We start from the raw sequence: 18,979 nt of genomic DNA, 5'->3' as shown, positions 1-18,979 counted from the left end.
AATGTTCTTTGCTAAAAAAAAAAAAAAAAAAAAAAAAAAAAAAAAAGAAAACCAATGCAGCAATCACATTTAAGGATTGTAAGCTATATTATATTGCATTTTTCTTCTTGGGTTTAGTCATCCTTTAATGCCAGATATTGGAACATAAAAGTAGTGTGGTCCTTGCTCTTCGCTGCTGACTCCAGAACTACTGCTTCTCCACACTTCTGAGTTGTGGAGTAGTGTGCTGAGAGCCCTGAGGATTGGCGAGCGATAGACTGCTGCAGCTGCCATTCAGTTTGCCGGGAGGAGGAACGAGCTGGGGCATGGCTTGCTGGGAATAAAATAATGTGATTTTAGATTGCCAGCTTGTTTTCAATAGTGCAGGCTCAAGGGCTGTTGTCCCACTTCAACCTCCTTTGCCTAGTAACCCAATGACCTGGAAGAGGCATGCAGACAGTGAAGTCTGAGTAGCCTAGATTCCAGCTCTGCATGCTTGTTTCAGGTCAGTGAGCCACTAGGTTGAGGGCTCCAAACTTTCAAAACAAAGGGCCAGTTTACTGTCCTTCAGACTTTTGGGGGGGGTGGACTGTGGCCATTGGAAGTAAAAAATGTCCTGTCATCAGGAGTAAACAATGCCCCATCTTTGGTGTCAGCGAGAGGACTTGTGCCCCATTGTTGGTGTTACTGAGTGGGAAGACTCATGCCCCATCGTTGGTGTGACTTTCAGGAATTGTGTCCCATCATTGCTGTCATTGGGAGGAACTGTGTCCCTTTGTTGGTATCATTGGGAGTTATTGTGCCCCTTCCTTGGTGTCAGTGGGGGGAATAATTATTGGTGTCAGGATGAACTATTACCCCAAGGGCCAGAAAAAGCAAGCACAGGGCCACAGTTTGGAGACCACTGCACTAGGTAATGATGCAAGGATCAGCATCACAGCACTATATTTTTTTTTCTTTAAACGTGAGTTCAGCAATGGCAGTTCCTATATTTTTTTTTTCTTGTGTAAAGTCTTTAACTGGCTTTTATTTTTAGATATTTGTCTTCATTATATTAGGTTTCCAGAACACAAACTTTTTTTTTTTTTTTTGTTTTGCTGTATAGACCATGTCCGGCCACTCTCCATCAGAAGCAGAGGTTCTTCTAGCAAAGAGTGGATGTGCAGCAGTGATCACAATGAACAGACCAAAGGCTCTGAATGCCTTAAACCTTAACATGGCTCGCCAAATTTATCAACAACTTAAAGTAAGTAAATAGCAGACGATAAACTGAGGTGCATATTTTGCTTTTTGTTACAGTGCGCTTTGTTGGTAATGTTCAACATGTTGTTTAATGTATTGGATAAGCAATCATAAATTGCTAATGACAAAAAATCATGCCAGCATAACAAAATATATTGTATACTGTATGCACTTTTGTTTGCATGTATTCCTTCTTATTAGCACTGTGCTTTGAAATTTGTATCCAACATTGTTGATTAAATTTTTTTTGGGTTACATACCTTCCTTTGCCATTTTGTTCTAGCTTTGGGAAGAAGACCCAGACACATTTCTAGTGATAATTAAAGGCTCTGGAGGGAAGGCATTTTGTGCTGGAGGTGACATCCTTGGTAAGGGCGATTTGATTTGATGAGTACTATAAGTTTCTTCTGTAAATGTTTTCCTCTTTTTTACTACCACATAATCATAGGATTCACAGAGATGTCAACCCAGGGAGAAACTTACCAGGGTGACATAGTAGCAATGCCTTTGGTGCGTCACAATGAAAATTGAATGTGACTAATTTGGATCAGTGAGTATGCAACAGTGTATGCAACATACAGAACAGCATAGAGAGTGGGGTATTCAGAAGCACACTTTTAAAATGGTTTGTTTAAGCGGAGTTCCGCTTAAAAAAAAAATAAAATAAAAGTCAGCTGCTACAAATACTGCAGCTGCTGACTTTTAATAATCAAACACTTACCTGTCCCAGGGTCCAGCAATGCGGGGGAACGAAGCCCAGCTCGTCTCCCCCTCCTCTTTGCGGTGCCGGCATAGTCACTGCCATGCGCGAGCCGTGACTGGCCGGCAATCATCTGGGACCTGTGACGTGTCCCAGGTGATTGCAGAGAGGGAGGGGGGAGAGGTGATCTCCCTTCCGGTGCCGCGAGGAAGTGGGAGCTGAAAACCTCTAAAAACAGGGCCCCCCCCCCAAAAAAAAAATTACATGTCAGTGGGTCACCTTCCCTTAAAGCGGAAGTTCCATTTTTGGGTGGCACTCCGCTTTAATAAGTAACATTAACTACACCACAGCATACAGAGTACAGAGTTGGGTCTTCAGAAGTAAGTAAAATAGGAAATGATGCACAGAATGTGGCATTCTGAGGTACAACAAATAAATCAAAAGGATGAGGACTGCAACTTCTTTCAGTGTTTTATCTTGGTAATAGATGGGTGATTGTAGTAGATGGTGCTGTGCATATCACAGTAAATATGATATTATACGTTTGCAATAGAGTGCTGGTGACAACTTATCATTTTACTAAAGTACAACAGAGTTCCTAAAATCAACCAAAACTTAAGGCGGAGTCCCACCCAAAAGTGGAACTTCCGCTTTAAGCACTCCTCGCTCCCTTACTTGCCACATTTGGCATGGGAGTGGGTGCTTAGTTTTGAAGGGGACTTCCTGTCCCACTTCCTAGTTCCGGCAACAGACCGCCTAGGCGACTCCTCCTCCTTTTTTTTTTTTTTTTTTTTTTTTAACAGATAAGTTTTTTTTGGTCTCCATAAGGAGAGATAAGAAGTACAATACAACAGTGCATCGTGCATTTACATAACTCAAACAATCAGACTCTCGGTTGCATCCATTGCATAGATTAAAAGTCAAGTCGGTATACAGTCGTATTCACCTAAATAAACGTGTTCACTTAGCAGGCATTTTATATAAAAGCAGGTTGTTAATCAATTATTGCCGGTATCTGATACTCGGGGAATAGGTGAGGATGTGGGGCAGGGAAGGAGGGGGTGTGCTTTGGGTCCTCTAAAGACTAAGTTGCTGAGTGCAGCACAAAAGCCCAATATTGCCGCCTCTAGATTCACCGAAGGGTTGGAGCGGGACTGGTTAAACTACTACCTCACCGTCACCAATACCGCCGCTCAATAGTACTGTTTCAAACATGGTAATGTGAGTCCCCCAAGAGAGAGGGGTAATTGGAGGGTAGTTTGTGCAATTCTAGGGGCAGCACCCGCCCATATAAAGGAGTTTATTGTCTGGTCCACCTTACTAAAAAAGGAGTTAGGAATAGGGACAGAACACAGAAGTGTTTCGGAAAACATATAAGAACTTGGGGAGGAATGTCATTTTAAGGAGGTTGACCCTACCTACCGGGGTCAGGGGCAGGGATTTCCAAGTTTGGCATTTAATAATAAGACTTTGGAGCACCGGGTAGACATTATCCACCAGATATAGAGTGGGATGCCTTTGGACCTCTATTCCCAGGTAGCGAAATTTAGTGGTACACTTCAAGGGTATCTGAGTTGATAAGGTGGGGGCTGTCTGGGAGAGAGGGAAAAGTATAGATCTACCCCAGCTAATTCGCACGCCGGAGAAGAAGCCAAATTCATCAATAAGTCTAAGGGCCTCCTCCAAGGACGAGGACGCATTAGGGAGGTACAGGAGAGTGTCATCAGCAAAAAGAGATATTTTATCAGTCAGTGGACCGATCCGCAGCCCCCCCACCGTGGAGGAAGCCCGCAGGAGGTTGGCCAGGGGCTCCACTGCCAGAGCGAACAACCCCGGGGAGAGAGGGCATCCCTGCCTCGTACCCCTTCCAAGGGAGAAACCATCAGAGAGGAGACCATTTGTGCACACCCTGGCAGTGGGTCCCTTTTTATAAAGTAGTTTTATCCAGGTAATAAATTTGGATCCAATATTAAATCTCACTAGGACCTGCCAGAGGAATTCCCATTCGACCGAGTCGAATGCTTTCTCTGCATCTAATGAAGCTACAACTCCCTTTGATCCCTCTTTAGCCGCCAAGGAGATATGTGTGTATAAACGAGGTATATTGATATCGGTGCCCTTGCCCGGCATGGAACCCGTTTGATCCCCCTGAACCAAAGTCAAAATGACCAAGTTGAGCCTATTTGCAAGGATTTTAGTAACAATTTTGGCGTCAACGTTAAGTAGCGAGATTGGGCGATAGGAGGAGCAAAGGTCAGGGTCTTTATTAGGTTTGGGTATCACGACGATCACCGCCTCGGACATCGTGGGTGGAAGATCCCCCTTCTCCAGCATGGACAGCAATAAGGCATGAAACCTCGGAGTTACCAGCTCAGCAGTTTTATAAAATTCAGCCGGTATCCCATCCGGGCCTAGGGTCTTGGCTGTCTGGAGAGAGGCCACGGCCCCCTGAACCTCTTTAAGAGTTATAGGGCTATCCAGGGTGGCACGATCCGAGTCGGAGAGTGCCGGGAAAACCGTGCGGTCCAAAAATAATCCCAGTGCTTCAGGGGGTGAACGCAGCTCTGGACATGTATAGGGACTTATAGTATCTTGCAAATTTGGCGTTGATTTGCTGAGGGTCAGAAAGCAGGTCACCCCCCTAATGTTGGCTATGTGGGACACTGAGGTTCTTTCCTTGGCCAGCCACGCCAATAGTCTACCTGTTCTCTATGCCTGCTCAAATTTTCACTGTGTTTGACTCAACAGTATCTTCCTGCTAGCTTCAGTTCTCAGTAGAGAGATGTCCCTGTAGGCAGACTGCAGGGTAGCATAAATTGCCTCATCTCTATCTTGCACGTAGGCACTCTCCAACTTCAGGGCTCTCAGTTCCGCAGCTTCCAGTGCCAGCCTGCAGTCTTTTCTGGCCTTGGCAATAAGTCCCTGGTATTGTCCCCTGGTATATGCCTTATAGGTATCCCACAGCACAGGCGGCTCAGTGGTACCTATATTACGTTCCTAGAAGGCTCCCAGCTCCACCGCCATCCCAGGGGCCACGCGCTCGTCAGTCACCCAATACCCCGATAGCCTCCACAAGGCAGGGCCAGAGGGTGAGCCTACAGCGTCCTGCCCCCCCCCCCCCCCCCATCAAATGCGTCTCCTGCAGTATTTCTCAATATATGTAAAGACCAGCGACTGTTTAATCCCGGAATTCAATCCGCGAATGTTCCAAGATAAAAATGGTAAGCGGAGCCATCATAGGTGCTTAAAACATAACCAGGGATCATGGGTTAACACTAGAGAGACATACAGTGTTCTCAGTAGGAATAATGCAAAAGTCACTGGTATTATACCTGCTTTAAGGGCTCCCCTGCCACCTATTGGTGGGGTAGCATCACTACACCATTGTAACCGACACATCATAAGAAAGCAAACAAAATGAATATAATAAAAGATTGAGCTAGAGAGAAGAAATGTACACCGTAAACCCCCCCCGACAGCACCCCATGAAAACATGAACCCCTGATAACGGTCATGGGGGTGCGTAAAAAACGGAGCACCATGAGAACCATAGTCTTAGCACATAGAGTCCAGCTGGCCCTATGATCAGGATAAACGGGCCCTGCAGATTCAATAGTTCTCCCGATCACGATTGGAGGCACATTCTTCAACTGAACTGGTTGCTTAACAGGAATATGAGGGGGACAACAGTCCATCCCAACAAACTGGCAAGGAGGTTGGGCTCCTCTGTGATGGCCACTAATCCAACTACCGAATCAACAACATGTTCAGGGCAGCATAGCAGGCAATTCTCAGTAGTCTCAAGGAACCCATCAAATAACGTGAAGATGAAAATAACAACCCCACAAGGGGTTAGTTTACTGGCAGCTTCATCCTCTGGGCAGGGTATCCAGCCAGTGCGATGCATCCTCCAGCGAGGTGAAAAACAGCACCATCTCGCCATCTTGGACTCGGAGCCTGGCTGGGAACAACATGCTATATTTAATGTGTCTGTTCTAGAGGTTCAGCTTGACCTGGTCGAAAGATCAACGGAGTTTCTGGGTATCGATCGAGTAATCCGGAAAGAACATCAGGCTTGCTCCTTCATAGTTTAGGATGTTCATCTTCCTGGCCTCACATAGGACCTGGTCTTGATCCCTGAAATTCAGGAGGCGGAGGATGAACGTACGTGGAGGAGCTCCTGGGGTTCCCCGGGCAGCAGGCATCCTATGTGCCCTCTCCACTGCAAAGAATGGTGAGAACTGTGCACGTGGTAGTAGAGTATGCAGGAGACGCTCCGAGAAGGCCTGGGGATTTGATCCTTCCACCCCCTCTGGCAGGCCCATGATGCGAAGATTGTTTCTTTGATTCCGGTTTTCGGAATCTTCAGCCCTGCGCTCCAGCAGTTTAATTCTGGTCTGCATGGTGTGGGGGGAGCCCGAAGGGTCTCGTAAAGTATCCTCCGAGTCTCCCACGCACCTTTCAGCCTCGGTCAGCCTCATGTCAAGCTGGACGGACTCGATTTTGCCTGTCAGAGTGGTTTGGCAAGTTGTTATTGCCTGCATAAGTGCAGTGAAGTTTGATCGCTCCGTATGAGCGGTGTCGGAATCGTCCGCTTGGGAGGCCATGTGTGCCTGAGGTTTAGGAGCGGGAGCAGGGCCCAAACCAGGCTGGGTCTTTGCTTTCCTTGCTGTGGTAGACTTGCGGGTGGCTGGGGTGCCTTTACCTTTGGTCATACCAGACCAGGTCTCATCCCCGTCAGGATCGGCAGATTATATGGCGTGGTCTGCAGGGGAGAAGCCGTTAATTCAGAGCAGGCAGCCAGAGCTCAGTCCATGTGCGTCTTTTCAGATGGCCATTTTGGACACGCCCATCGTAGTTGCTGACCTTTAATAAAAAAAAAGCCTTGAACTCCGCTTTAAATCATCACTAAGTATAGGTTCACACCTATGTGTTTTTTAGATCATTTTGCAGCTTGCAGAAACACATTGCAGTCCATTTAACATGGTTTCCTATGGTACATGTTGAAATCTATGCGTTTTTCAGCCAGGGCGTTTTTGGAAAGGGTCAGGGACTTGTTTCCTGCAGCAGATTGCGTTTTGCATGTAATAGACTTCAACTGACTCACACCGAAATGAGCGGGGAAGGTACTTGTCAAAACTTTTTTACACTTTTTTGGTGAATGGGTAGGGGTACCATGTAGAGATCTAGGCGATCTGCTTAAAGGGGGCATTCAGATTCCAAATAAGCCCGCAGACCCCCACAACCACCGGCTAGGGTTGTGGGGAAGAGTCCCTTGTCCCCATCAACATGGGGACAAAGTGCTTTGAGGGGGGGGGTAGAGCCCACCAGCCCCAAAGCACTCCCCCCATTTTAAGGGCGTGTGGCCTAGTATGGTTCAGGAGGGGGGACTCGCTCGTCCCCTCCCTTTCTGCACCTGCTGTGCTGTATGCTCAGATAAGGGTCTGGTTTACATTCTGCTGTCAACGAGGAGCTGATGACTCATTGGTTGTTAAGGATGCGGCAGCCAGCTTCCCGGCCCACTCCTTAACAACCATAGTTGGTTAACCACTTCACCCCCGGACCAATTGGCTGCCCAAAGACCAGAGCGTTTTTTGCACTGCGCCGCTTTAACTGACAATAGCGCGGTCGTGCAACGCTGTACCCAAACAAAATTGACGTCCTTTTTTTCCCACAAATAGAGCTTACTTTTGGTGGTATTTGATCGCCTCTGCGGTGTTTATTTTTTGCACTATAAACAAAAAAAGCGACAATTTTGAAAAAACAACACAGTATTTTTTACTTTTTGCTATAATAAATATCCCCCAAAAATATAACATTTTTTTCCTCAGTTTAGGCCGATATGTCTTCTACATATTTTTGGTAAAAAAAAAAAAAAAAAAAAAAAAAAAAAAAATCGCAATAAGCGTATATCGATTGGTTTTCGCAAAATTTATAGCATCTACAAAATAGGGGATAGTTTTATGGCATTTTAATTTTTTTATTAGTAATGGCGGCGATCTGCGATTTTTATCGGGACTGCGACATTATGGTGGACACATCGAACATTTTTGACACATTTTTGGGACCGTTGTCATTTATACAGCGATCAGTGGGATTAAAAATGCATTGATCACTGTGTAAATGACAGTGAAGGGGTTAACCACTAGGGGGCAGTGAAGGGGTTAAGTGTGTCCTAGGGAGTGATTCTAACTGTGGGGGGGGGGAGTGGCTTTAACACACAGGACAGTGATCACTGCTCTCGATCACAGAGAAAACATAACATCAGGGTACTCACACATTTTAAGTGCTTCCAGCGCACCAAACTATAAAAGCATTAAGCATAGGATTCCTCTTCAAACGACTTGCAAACTTGTATGTGTCCGCAGTTTGTACAAACAAGCATGTATCCGAGCACCTCCACTGTCCTGGCCTCTCCCACTGAGGAAGACGCATGATTAGCCCTGTGTCATCATATGTAGGGGAGGGGCCAGGACGGTGGAGGAGCTCAGATACATGCTTGTTTGTACAAACTGCTGACACATACAAGTTTGGAGAGGAATCCTATGCCTAATGCTTTTTATAGTTTGGCGCACTGGAAGCACCTAAAATATGTGAGTACCCTGATGTTATGTTTTCTAAATACATTTTTAAACTAGCGATAATGCACTATCCAGCCTCTTTCTTGTTTTAAATTGAGGACAACTTCTCTGGATTTTCCTGTGGGATCCTGCTGAGCCAGTTTCACTTAGAGCCCAGGAGTGGCTCAACTGCTTATGTGGACCAAACTTAAGTGTGCGGTCACACTGTTGGAGGTGAGCACATTCACACGGGGGGGAGCACGTGTGTGAAGTCACCCTCTTCTGATCAGGATTACCATCACTAAAGTCACTTTTTGGACAGTAACACGTCTAATACCCCAATTTGCACTTTTGTCTCTGTGGATTGATGAAAATTGGGAGAAAAAAAAAACCTCTTTTTTTTTGGACACTTGATACTAAGGATTTATACTACATTTTTTTCCACTGTGAGCTTGCTTGTTACACAATTTTTTTTTTTTTTTATGTTCAGTTACATTTTTTAGCAATATTGATTTTCATTGTTTGTGGCACTATCTATGCATTTGTAAGGTTCAGTATCACACAGCGCTGCATTTTTTTTGTTTTTTGTATATATGTTTTCACAAATTTATGGGATTGTGATCAGTGCTTTGCAGCTGTGAATTTGCACTTTGTTTCACAGGAATTGTTATACCACACCTGACGCTAGGTTGTAACCTCAGGTTACTTTTATACCTGACGCTGATTGCAGTCTCAGGTTTCTATAGATTTGCTTGCAAGATTTATATATTTTTATATTGTTTACCTGTGATCTGTTTGCTTGTAATTAGTGTGTGTGTGTGTGTGTGTGTGTGTGTATATAAAAGGTCAATGAGTTTCTGGACTCCTGACAGACCCTTGCATCTTTCATCCAGTGCTGCACTGACGTTTCTGGATTCTGACTCATGGGGAAAGCAAAAGAATTGTCAAAGAATCTGCGGGAAAAGGTAGTTGAACTGTATAAAACGGTAAAGGGATATATAAAGAGATATCCAAGAAAATGAGAATGCCAATCAGCAGTGTTCAAACTAATCAAGAAGTGGAAAATGAGCGGTTCTGTTGAAACCAAACCACGGTCAGGTAGACCAATTAAAATTTTAGCCAAAACTGCCAGGAAAATTGTTCAGGATGCAAAGAAAAACCCACAAATAACTTCAGGTGAAATACAGGACTCTCTGAAAACATGTGGTGTGGCTGTTTCAAGATGCACAATAAGGAGGCACTTGAAGAAAGATGGGCTGCATGGTCGAGTCACCAGAAGAAAGTCATTACTACGCAAATGCCACAGTATCCTGCTTACAATACACCAAACAGCACAGAGACAAGCCTCAAACCTTCTGGCACAAAGTCATTTGAAGTGATGAGACTACATTTGGAGAGGAGTCAACAAGGCCTATGATGAAAGGTACACCATTCCTCCTGTGAAATACGGAGGTGGATCGCTGATGTTTTGGGGATGTGGGAGCTACAAAGGCACAGGAAATATGGTCAAAAATGATGGCAAGATGAATGCAGTATGTTATCAAAAAATACTGGAGGAACATTTGCATTCATCGGTCAGGAAGCTGCGCATGGGACGTACTTGGACATTCCAACATGACAATGATCCAAAACACAAGGCCAAGTCAACCTGTCATTGGCTACAGCAGAATAAAGTGAAGGTTCTGGAGTGGACATCTCAGTCTCCTGACCTTAATATCATTGAGCCACTCTGGGGAGATCTCAGACGTGCAGTGCATGCAAGACAGCCCAAGAATTTACAGAAACTGGAGGCTTTTTGCCAAGAGCAATGGGCAGCTTTACCATCTGAGAAGATAAAGAGCCTCATCCACAAATGACTTCTTCAAGCTGCCATTGATGTTAAAGGGGGCAATACATGGTATTAAGAACGGGGGTATGTAAACTTTTGATCAGGGTCATTTGTGTAGTTTCTGTTGTGATTATGATTTAAAAAGAGTAAACCCGGTTGATACATAATAAATGGCTTCAGCCAGACACCATCCATGAGTGAAAGAAAAGTTTTTGTGTTATTCATACTCTCTGAAAAATGGCCAAGAAATCAAATTCTGCCAGGGTATGTAAACTTATGAGCACAACTGTATATCCTTTACAAAAAAATTTTCAATAAATCTGTCACCAAAATGCTTCTCCACATTATGTGAGCAGCCCATTAGTAGTACACAGACAAGGAATCAATGTAGGTAGATAGACCCTCACATGCCTTCATCAAGGAGAACTTGCTGCAGTGACTCCTTGTCACGTCTACCCCAACGCAGGTGGTCAGACACTATAGCTGGCTGTGTTCTAGATCTATAGCAGCCCACTTCCCATAAGGTAAGTAGACCTACCGGTACTCGGTTGCCCCCAGGTCTTATACACAATGCTACAAAAAAAGGTCACTGCCCCATCTTTAACTGGTCTTCTCAACAAGGAGCACTGGAAGGGCAAACGCATGTCAAATAAAACCAAAGAATTTCCAAGCTCAACTTGCCAACCAGCTTGCGACCAACCGAATTAACCTGTCTAACAATATGTGTTAAAAAGAGGGGTTTAGTTACACACATTTGCAAATACATGCGTAACCTGCAGGCCACGGCAAGGCACCCTGTATCCTGCAGACCCTAACTCTAACTTTGAAGAGTCTCCACAGTGGGAGCACATGTATTCTGATGGATAGATGAAGGGCGGATGACTGGAGGGAGCCCAACGCTCCTTAAAGGCGCAGGAACACACTGAACACCCAGCACATTGCACAGTGGCAGCAAAGGTATCAGTGCGTTGCCTGACCAATATGTCAACAATACAAAAAAAGGGATATAGATAGATAGATATATTGTAACCTGGGGGACAGGTAGCAGGTACAAAGCTCCCTGGGATGAGCACTCTTTCAGGCACAGATACCAAATCCAGTGAAATAGTGACAAACAGTGCGCTGTTTATTTGTGATATATACAAGTCTATATACAGGTGCTGTACAGTGTTCCAAAAACAAATAGGAACAAAAATAGCCAAAACAAAACCTAGCCGTGTCTCGGCACTAACTAAACAATATTTACAGATCCTAACTACCAGGCTGAGCAAGCCTACAGCTTGTCAGCTTCCACATACCTTTTTGCTCTCCTACACAGAAGTTGTCTGAGTACCCCAGACGAAGAGCAAAGGCTGTCTGCTCAGGTGAGCTTAAATTAGCCTGGGGGAGAGGACCAAGACCTGAACTGGACCATGGATCAGAGATCCCTGAACGTGTATGAGAGGAGCCTGGGAGATGTATAAACCCCGAACAGGACTTTTCCTGGCTCTCTCTGGGACGCTCTGCTACATATCCCCCCCCCCCCCCCCCCTTGTTTCAACCCCAGGGTTGGAACACCTGTAGCCCAACAGGAGTGAACACGGGACAGGGCATCTACATTCCCCATCTCAACACCTGGCCTGTGTTTTACAGTGAATGAGTAATCCTGTAGAGCCAAAAACCACCGGTTCACCCGTCTATTAGTCTCCTTCTTCTGGGCTATCCATTTCAGAGGAACATGGTCAGTTATTAACTCAAACTGGCGCCCTAACAAATAGTACCTGAGTGTGTCCATGGCCCACTTTATGGCTAAACACTCCTTTTCAATGACTGCATACCTTTGCTCATGGTCATTGAGCTTTCTGCTTAGGTACACCACAGGGTGTTCTTCCCCATTGTGTACCTGTGATAGTACTGCCCCGATACCAACATCAGACGCATCCGTCTGAACCAAAAAATCTTTGGAGAAATCGGGTGAGTACAGTACTGGTTGTGCACAAAGAGCCTTCTTCAGGACTTGGAAAGATTCCTCTGCTACTGAGGACCATTTCACCATTACAGAGTCTTTCCCTTTCGTAAGGTCTGTCAGTGGAGCAGCTATAGTTGCAAAATTTGGGCTAAATCTTCTATAATACCCCGCAATGCCAAGAAAGGCCCTGACCTGCTTCTTGTTTGCAGGACGTGGCCATTCCTGGATGGCTTTTATTTTATTCACTTGAGGTTTTATGACACCACGCCCAATAGTGTAGCCCAAATACTTGGCTTCCTCTAGACCAATGGCACATTTTTTTGGATTTGCTGTAATTCCTTCTTTGAAGAGGGAATCAAGGACAGCCTGGACATGGGGCAAGTGAGACTCCCAGTCAGTGCTATGTACCACTATGTCATCTAGATATGCTGCTGCATATTGTTGGTGGGGTCTTAGAGTCCTGTCCATGGCCCTCTGAAATGTCGCGGGGGCATTTTGCAACCCAAAAGGCATTTTTTTATATTGAAAGGAACCCTCCGGGGTCAAAAATGCAGTCTTCTCTTTGGCGCTACCAGTCAGGGGTATTTGCCAATAACCTTTTGTCAAGTCCAAAGTGGTCAGATAGCGAGCCTTGCCAAGTCGGTCTATAAGTTCGTCCACTCTGGGCATTGGGTACGTGTCAAACTTTGTCACTGCATTAAGCTTCCTGAAGTCATTACAGAACCTCCAAGTGCCATCCGGTTTTGGGAATAACACGATGGGGCTAGACCAGTCACTATTGGATTCCTCAATGACATCTAGCTCCAACATTCTTTTAACTTCCTCGCTGATTTCCTTTCTCCTCGCTTCAGGAATTCGGTACGGTTTGAGCTTGACATGGACCCCTGGTTCGGTAACAATATCATGCTGAACTGCTGAAGTCATGCCAGGTAACTCTGAAAATTTCTCTCTATTTCTTATCAGGAATTCTCTAGTTTCCTGCTTTTGCGAATATGACAGGGTGTCTGGAATAGTGACCTCGGGGATCAGAAGGGACTCGCCACCCTTAGGCGTTATAGACGCCAGTCTATCCTTCCAGGGCTTTAACAGGTTTATATGGTAAATCTGTTCGGGCTTCCTTTTCCCTGGTTGATATACCTTGTAATTGACCTCCCCAACTCTTTCAATGACTTCAAAAGGGACCCTGCCACTTAGCCAGGAACTTGCTCTCAACAGTGGGAACTAACACCAGGACCCTGTTACCAGGTGAGAAAACACGGAGTTGGGACCCCCTGTTGTATATCCTCTGTTGGGCTGCTTGGGCCTGCAGTAAGTGTTCTTTTACCATCGGCATGATTGCTGCAATCCTGTCCTGCTTTCGAGCGATATGCTCAATGACACTTTTATGGGGTGTCTGCTCCCCCTCCCAAGTTTCTTTGGCTATGTCTAGGAGTCCCCGAGGGTGTCTCCTATAAAGCAACTCAAATGGAGAGTACCCCGTGGAGGATTGGGGAACCTCCCCGATGGCAAACATCAAGTATGGTATCAGGAAGTCCCAGTTTTTACCATCCTTGTCAACAACCTTTTTTAACATGCTCTTTAATGTCTTATTGAAGCGTTCCACCGAGCCATCCGTTTGAGGATGGTACATCGAGGTTCGCAATTGCGACACCTTAAATAACTTGCACATCTCTCTAGTTATTCGTGACATAAATGGGGTGCCCTGGTCTGTAAGGACTTCTTTAGGGATTCCAACACGACTGAACACCATAAACAGCTCTTTGGCAATGTTTTTAGCAGACGCGGTGCGTAAGGGAATGGCCTCGGGGTAACGGGTAGCATAATCCATGATTACAAGGATATGCTGATGACCTCGGGCAGGCTTGAGGAGTGGACCCACAAGGTCCATGGCAATCCTCTCAAAGGGCACTTCAATAATGGGCAAGGACACTAAAGGACTTCGGAAGTGTTGTAGTGGGGCTGACATCTGACACACAGAACAGGATTGACAATAATTCTCAATATCCTTCTGTATCCCGGGCCAATAAAACCTGCGCAACACCCTTTCAGTAGTTTTCTCAACCCCTAAATGACCTTCTAGCAAGTGCCCATGGGCAAGTTCCAACACCACCCGTCTGTATGGCTTAGGGACCACCAACTGTTCAACCACTTCATCATTTTTTTTTTACATACTCGATACAGTAAATCCTCATTGCTGCTAAAATAAGGAAAACAGAGCCTGTCCCCTGATTCGACAGGTACATCATTAATCACCATTACATTTTCCCAGGCCCTGGCAAGGGTTGGGTCTTTTCTCTGCTCGGTACCAAAATTTTCCTTGTGTACATTAAGGTCAGCAAACTCCAACGTAGGCTCAGATTCAGCAGATGTCTGTCCAGCTCCACTGGTTGTGGGGACCTCCTCAGGCTCCTCCAGCTCTCCTGCCATAACTGAGAAAGGAAAACCCAGGGAGCCCTGAGAAGAGTCCCCTGAACCCACATTGTCAGTAGCGGCCAGGAGTTCTGGCTCTTTCACTGAGTCAGCTACTGCGACCGGGTCGGGACGATCCCACAGTTCCCAAAACTTAGGGAAGTCCCTACCAACAATGGCCTCGTGCACCAAGTGGGGCACAAGTCCGACCAGATCACAGCAACTTTTTTAGCATGCAAATTCACAGTTTCAACCATCTCAGCTGTAACCAAAGTCACTAGACAGAGTCCAGCAAGGCCGTAATAGGCTTATTATTAACAGTCATTTGGCACATGTGTTTTCCCATACTTGGTGCTGCAGCGCATGAAACAGCAGCAAACCTAGACTGCCTTCTAATAGATCACACTGCATTGGTCCATCTGTCAATGGACAGTTTGCTGCAACATGTCCCAGTTCTTGGCAACGAAAACACCTGATGTTTCCCCAGTTTGGTTTGCTGACAGGCAGTAGCTTCCCTTGTTTGGGACGCCAAACTTCAGTACTGGCACCAAAAATCCTCCCCCCTATTTCCTTGCCATGCTTACCACCCACTTCCCCTGGAACAGTCTTACCGGTTGCCTGGGGAGACCGTGGCTTTGGGTGGAAAGTCCGTGCGGCTGTAGGGGTGGTGACCAGGCTCTCTGCAGCAAAGTACCTTTCAACGAGTTCCACGGGGTTGTCCGCCGAGTTGGGGTCTCCTTGACTCACCCACTTCTGCAGGGGAACTGGTAGTGACATCAGGAACCGGTCCATGACCACACGCTCCACTATTTGTGGCCCAGACAGGGACTCCGGCTGTAGCTATTTTCTCACCAAGTGAATTAGGTCGAACATCTGCGATCTTGGGGGCCTCTCGTCTTGGAAGAACCAGCTGTGGACACGCTGTGCTCGAACTGCCAAGGTGACACCACGTCGCGCCAGGATTTCCTGCTTGACCTTTTCATAGTCTCCTGCTTCTGCTGACTCCAAATCATAGTAGGCCTTCTGCGATTCTCCAGACAGCAAGGGGGCGACCAGTCCTGCCCACTGGGTTTTGGGCCAACCTTCCCTCTCAGTGGTCCGTTCAAACGTTAAGAGAAAGGCCTCTGGATCATCATCTGCAGTCATCTTAGAAAGAAAGCGACCCACATGGATGGCTGAGGGCTTGTCTCCAACAACATTAACTTTAGCAGGTGACCACTGTGCTAGCGTCTCCACAACCACAGCCAGGGTTTTCCTATCCTCTTTTGCATCAGTGGCTAGCTGTTCAAACAGCCTCTGCAATAGCTCCTGTACAGCACCAATCTGTTGGCACAGCGCCTTGGTTTGTTCCTGTGCGATAGCGTTTGTTTGCTGCTGTGTAGCGTTTGCTTGATGCAGTGCAGTGTTTGCTTGTTGCTGTGCAGCGTTGGATATCACCAATTGTTTTAGGATTTCCTCCATGTTTAGTCACTCTAGGTACTGGCCTTTTAAGTAGTAACTTACTACAGCTGGTCGCAGTCTCCACCATATGTAACCTGGGGGACAGGTAGCAGGTACAAAGCTCCCTGGGATGAGCACTCTTTCAGGCACAGATACCAAATCCAGTGAAATAGTGACAAACAGTGCGGTGTTTATTTGTGATATATACAAGTCTATATACAGGTGCTGTACAGTGTTCCAAAAACAAATAGGAACAAAAATAGCCAAAACAAAACCTAGCCCTGTCTCGGCACTAACTAAACAATATTTACAGATCCTAACTACCAGGCTGAGCAAGCCTACAGCTTGTCAGCTTCCACATACCTTTTTGCTCTCCTACACAGAAGTTGTCTGAGTATCCCAGGCCAAGAGCAAAGGCTGTCTGCTCAGGTGAGCTTAAATTAGCCTGGGGGAGAGGACCAAGACCTGAACTGGACCATGGATCAGAGATCCCTGAACGTGTATGAGAGGAGCCTGGGAGATCTATAAACCCCGAACAGGACTTTTCCTGGCTCTCTCTGGGACACTCTGCTACAATATATATGTGTGTGTGTGTGTGCATATATGTATATATGTGTGTGTGTGTATGTGTGTATGTATGTATGTATGTATGTATGTGTATATATATATATATATATATATATATATATATATATATATATATATATATATATATATATAATTATACACACAATGCTGTAGTGCCTGGCTAGCACACAAGGGCAGGTGCAAACTGAGCAGAGTAAACAGGTACTTGCGGTTGGCAGACAGGCAGCTTGATTCTATGACAGTCCAGCTAAAAGGCAGGCTGAGTTTAGGGAATAGTCCAAAATCAATTCCAAGGTCATACACAGGGAAATCCAATCTAGTAGGGCAGACAGACAGGGGGCTTGATCAAGAATTACACACATATCACTCTCTATCACAAGCTTGCGAGTGAGTGTTTGGCTGGCTAATAATAGGTTTGGTTTTCGACCAGAGACTGATCCCATTAATCACCTTGCAGGTGGACAAAGACAGGGAGAATGCCATAGCCAAAACCTGGATGCTGGCATGAGGAGCAGGAGCACTAGATGCTCCTGACACTCCTGTTGTACCCCAGTTTTTGTTGCAGAACTTCTGCAGGAGTTTAGAAAGCCTGCTGTCTGCATGCTTGATAAGCAATCACAAGATGCTAGCACTAAATGCTTTCGGGTGTCTGTGTCTTTTAGAGTGGGAGCCTGTTCCATCAAGGAAATATTTACACTGAAAGTGCTGGCTAATTCCTCCTCCCTCATCAGTACTCTGGAAACATTACAGAGATTTGACCTCCGTGCCCAGAGCCTTATTTCACACATTTTACACGCATAAATCGAAAATATACATTTATCTTTGTTGTAAAGTTTTTTTGACCTGCATGATCTGGTATGATCCTTTTGGTCATTATTCAGCCCTGTGGATGTGTAAGACCAGATTTACTGTCACGGACGGTGTCAACAGTTTCACCAGGCAAGAAGCTAGGGGAAATCTGCAAATAGGATATAATCTGCAATAAAAAGTTCAGAGGGGTTCTGAACTTTTTCTAGTTTACTTGTCAACTGCATTGCTATTGGAGAATTTACCTCACTTCCTGTCCGGTGAAATTTTTATCACTGTGACAGTGAAGGACATAGACTCTCTAATGGACCCAATATATCAATAGATTTTAACAGAGGTTTTTATCTTTCCTTACCTAATCAAGACTGAAAAAAAAAATTCTGTCCATGTATTCGAAGTTCATAGTAGCATTATTTAAATAATGCAGGATCTCTGATTTATACTGTAACATTAATTAAACCAATGACCAATTCTTTTCCTCAAAGCAACATGGTAGAGGCTACCTTCCTCTATTTCCTCTCTTGCAGTAAAAGGAATATCAGATTTCTTTTTAATGGAGTCTGCAGCTGAAACCCAGTATCGTAGTTTGTCCTTGCTAAAGTGATGGTATTCCCACGATAGGCAGAGAAATTTAGTAATATAGTTTAACTCATAACGGATTCATGGGGCAGGTTTTCTAAATGCTTTGGTACATCTCTGTGGTTTCTTGAAATTGAATTGTTTCAGGCTGATAAAGGCAACATTACAACACAGAATATACTTCTTTGAGCTGCATCTGATCTAAATATCATTTTAAACAAAGTGCTAAAAAAATGTTAATAATGGAACAGCACTGTATGTGGTCAACAGACCTTGACAGCATTTTATTTCAACTTTACTATATTATATTTATTGAAATATACTGAAAAAGCAAACAAGTGAATAAATAGTGAATATTTGCTTTTATTTTCCTTTTGCATTTTTATTATCACTCATTTGTGTCATTTATTACCTATTTTAGCTTTCATTTAGATGTTGCCGTTTCAAAGACTTAGGGGTATGGTCGAAGGAGCACCCCATAACACCACATCCTACAAGATTAGTAACAAAGAAAAAGAAAAAAGGGGACCGGGACTTTAAAGGTGTGACCCCCTAAGTAAATGATCCATACATAGATATAAAATAAGTAGTGAACAAAAATTAAAAACATTACTAAAAACACAATGCATTACAAGAAGTTGCAATATATTAACACCCAGAAGACACTATATCAAGGACCAGTTAGAACTAGTATACAAAAACATATACAGATGTACTGTAAGTAAGCCAACACAAACAAGATAATAATGCTGGTATCTTGGTAAAAATTGCCTCCTACTCAACATGTTTCGCATTGCAACTTCATCAGGAGTGGGTACTATAAACAAATAAACAATATAGAATATGAAATGTTGTGATAAAGCCCTATATGTCTCGATATAGGGGAGATGATTGTACCA

General features: G+C 44.8%; 1 protein-coding gene across 8 annotated transcripts in view; it reads left to right on the top strand.

Annotated features, from left to right (window-relative positions):
* HIBCH (3-hydroxyisobutyryl-CoA hydrolase) overlaps positions 1 to 18,979 on the top strand; it is a 241,527-nt gene that overhangs the window by 25,739 nt on the left and 196,809 nt on the right. For all 8 annotated transcript variants that reach the window (XM_073633201.1, XM_073633200.1, XM_073633197.1 and 5 more), the window contains 2 exons: positions 1,085 to 1,225; positions 1,505 to 1,589. In XM_073633201.1, coding sequence (XP_073489302.1) covers positions 1,085 to 1,225; positions 1,505 to 1,589 — 226 coding nt within the window. The remainder of the gene's footprint in view (positions 1 to 1,084; positions 1,226 to 1,504; positions 1,590 to 18,979) is intronic.

Source organism: Aquarana catesbeiana, linkage group LG06 (genome assembly GCF_042186555.1).
Source record: "Aquarana catesbeiana isolate 2022-GZ linkage group LG06, ASM4218655v1, whole genome shotgun sequence".
Taxonomy (NCBI): domain Eukaryota; kingdom Metazoa; phylum Chordata; class Amphibia; order Anura; family Ranidae; genus Aquarana; species Aquarana catesbeiana.
Note: the sequence above shows the minus strand (reverse complement) of the source record. Positions and strands in the feature narration are given on the sequence as shown.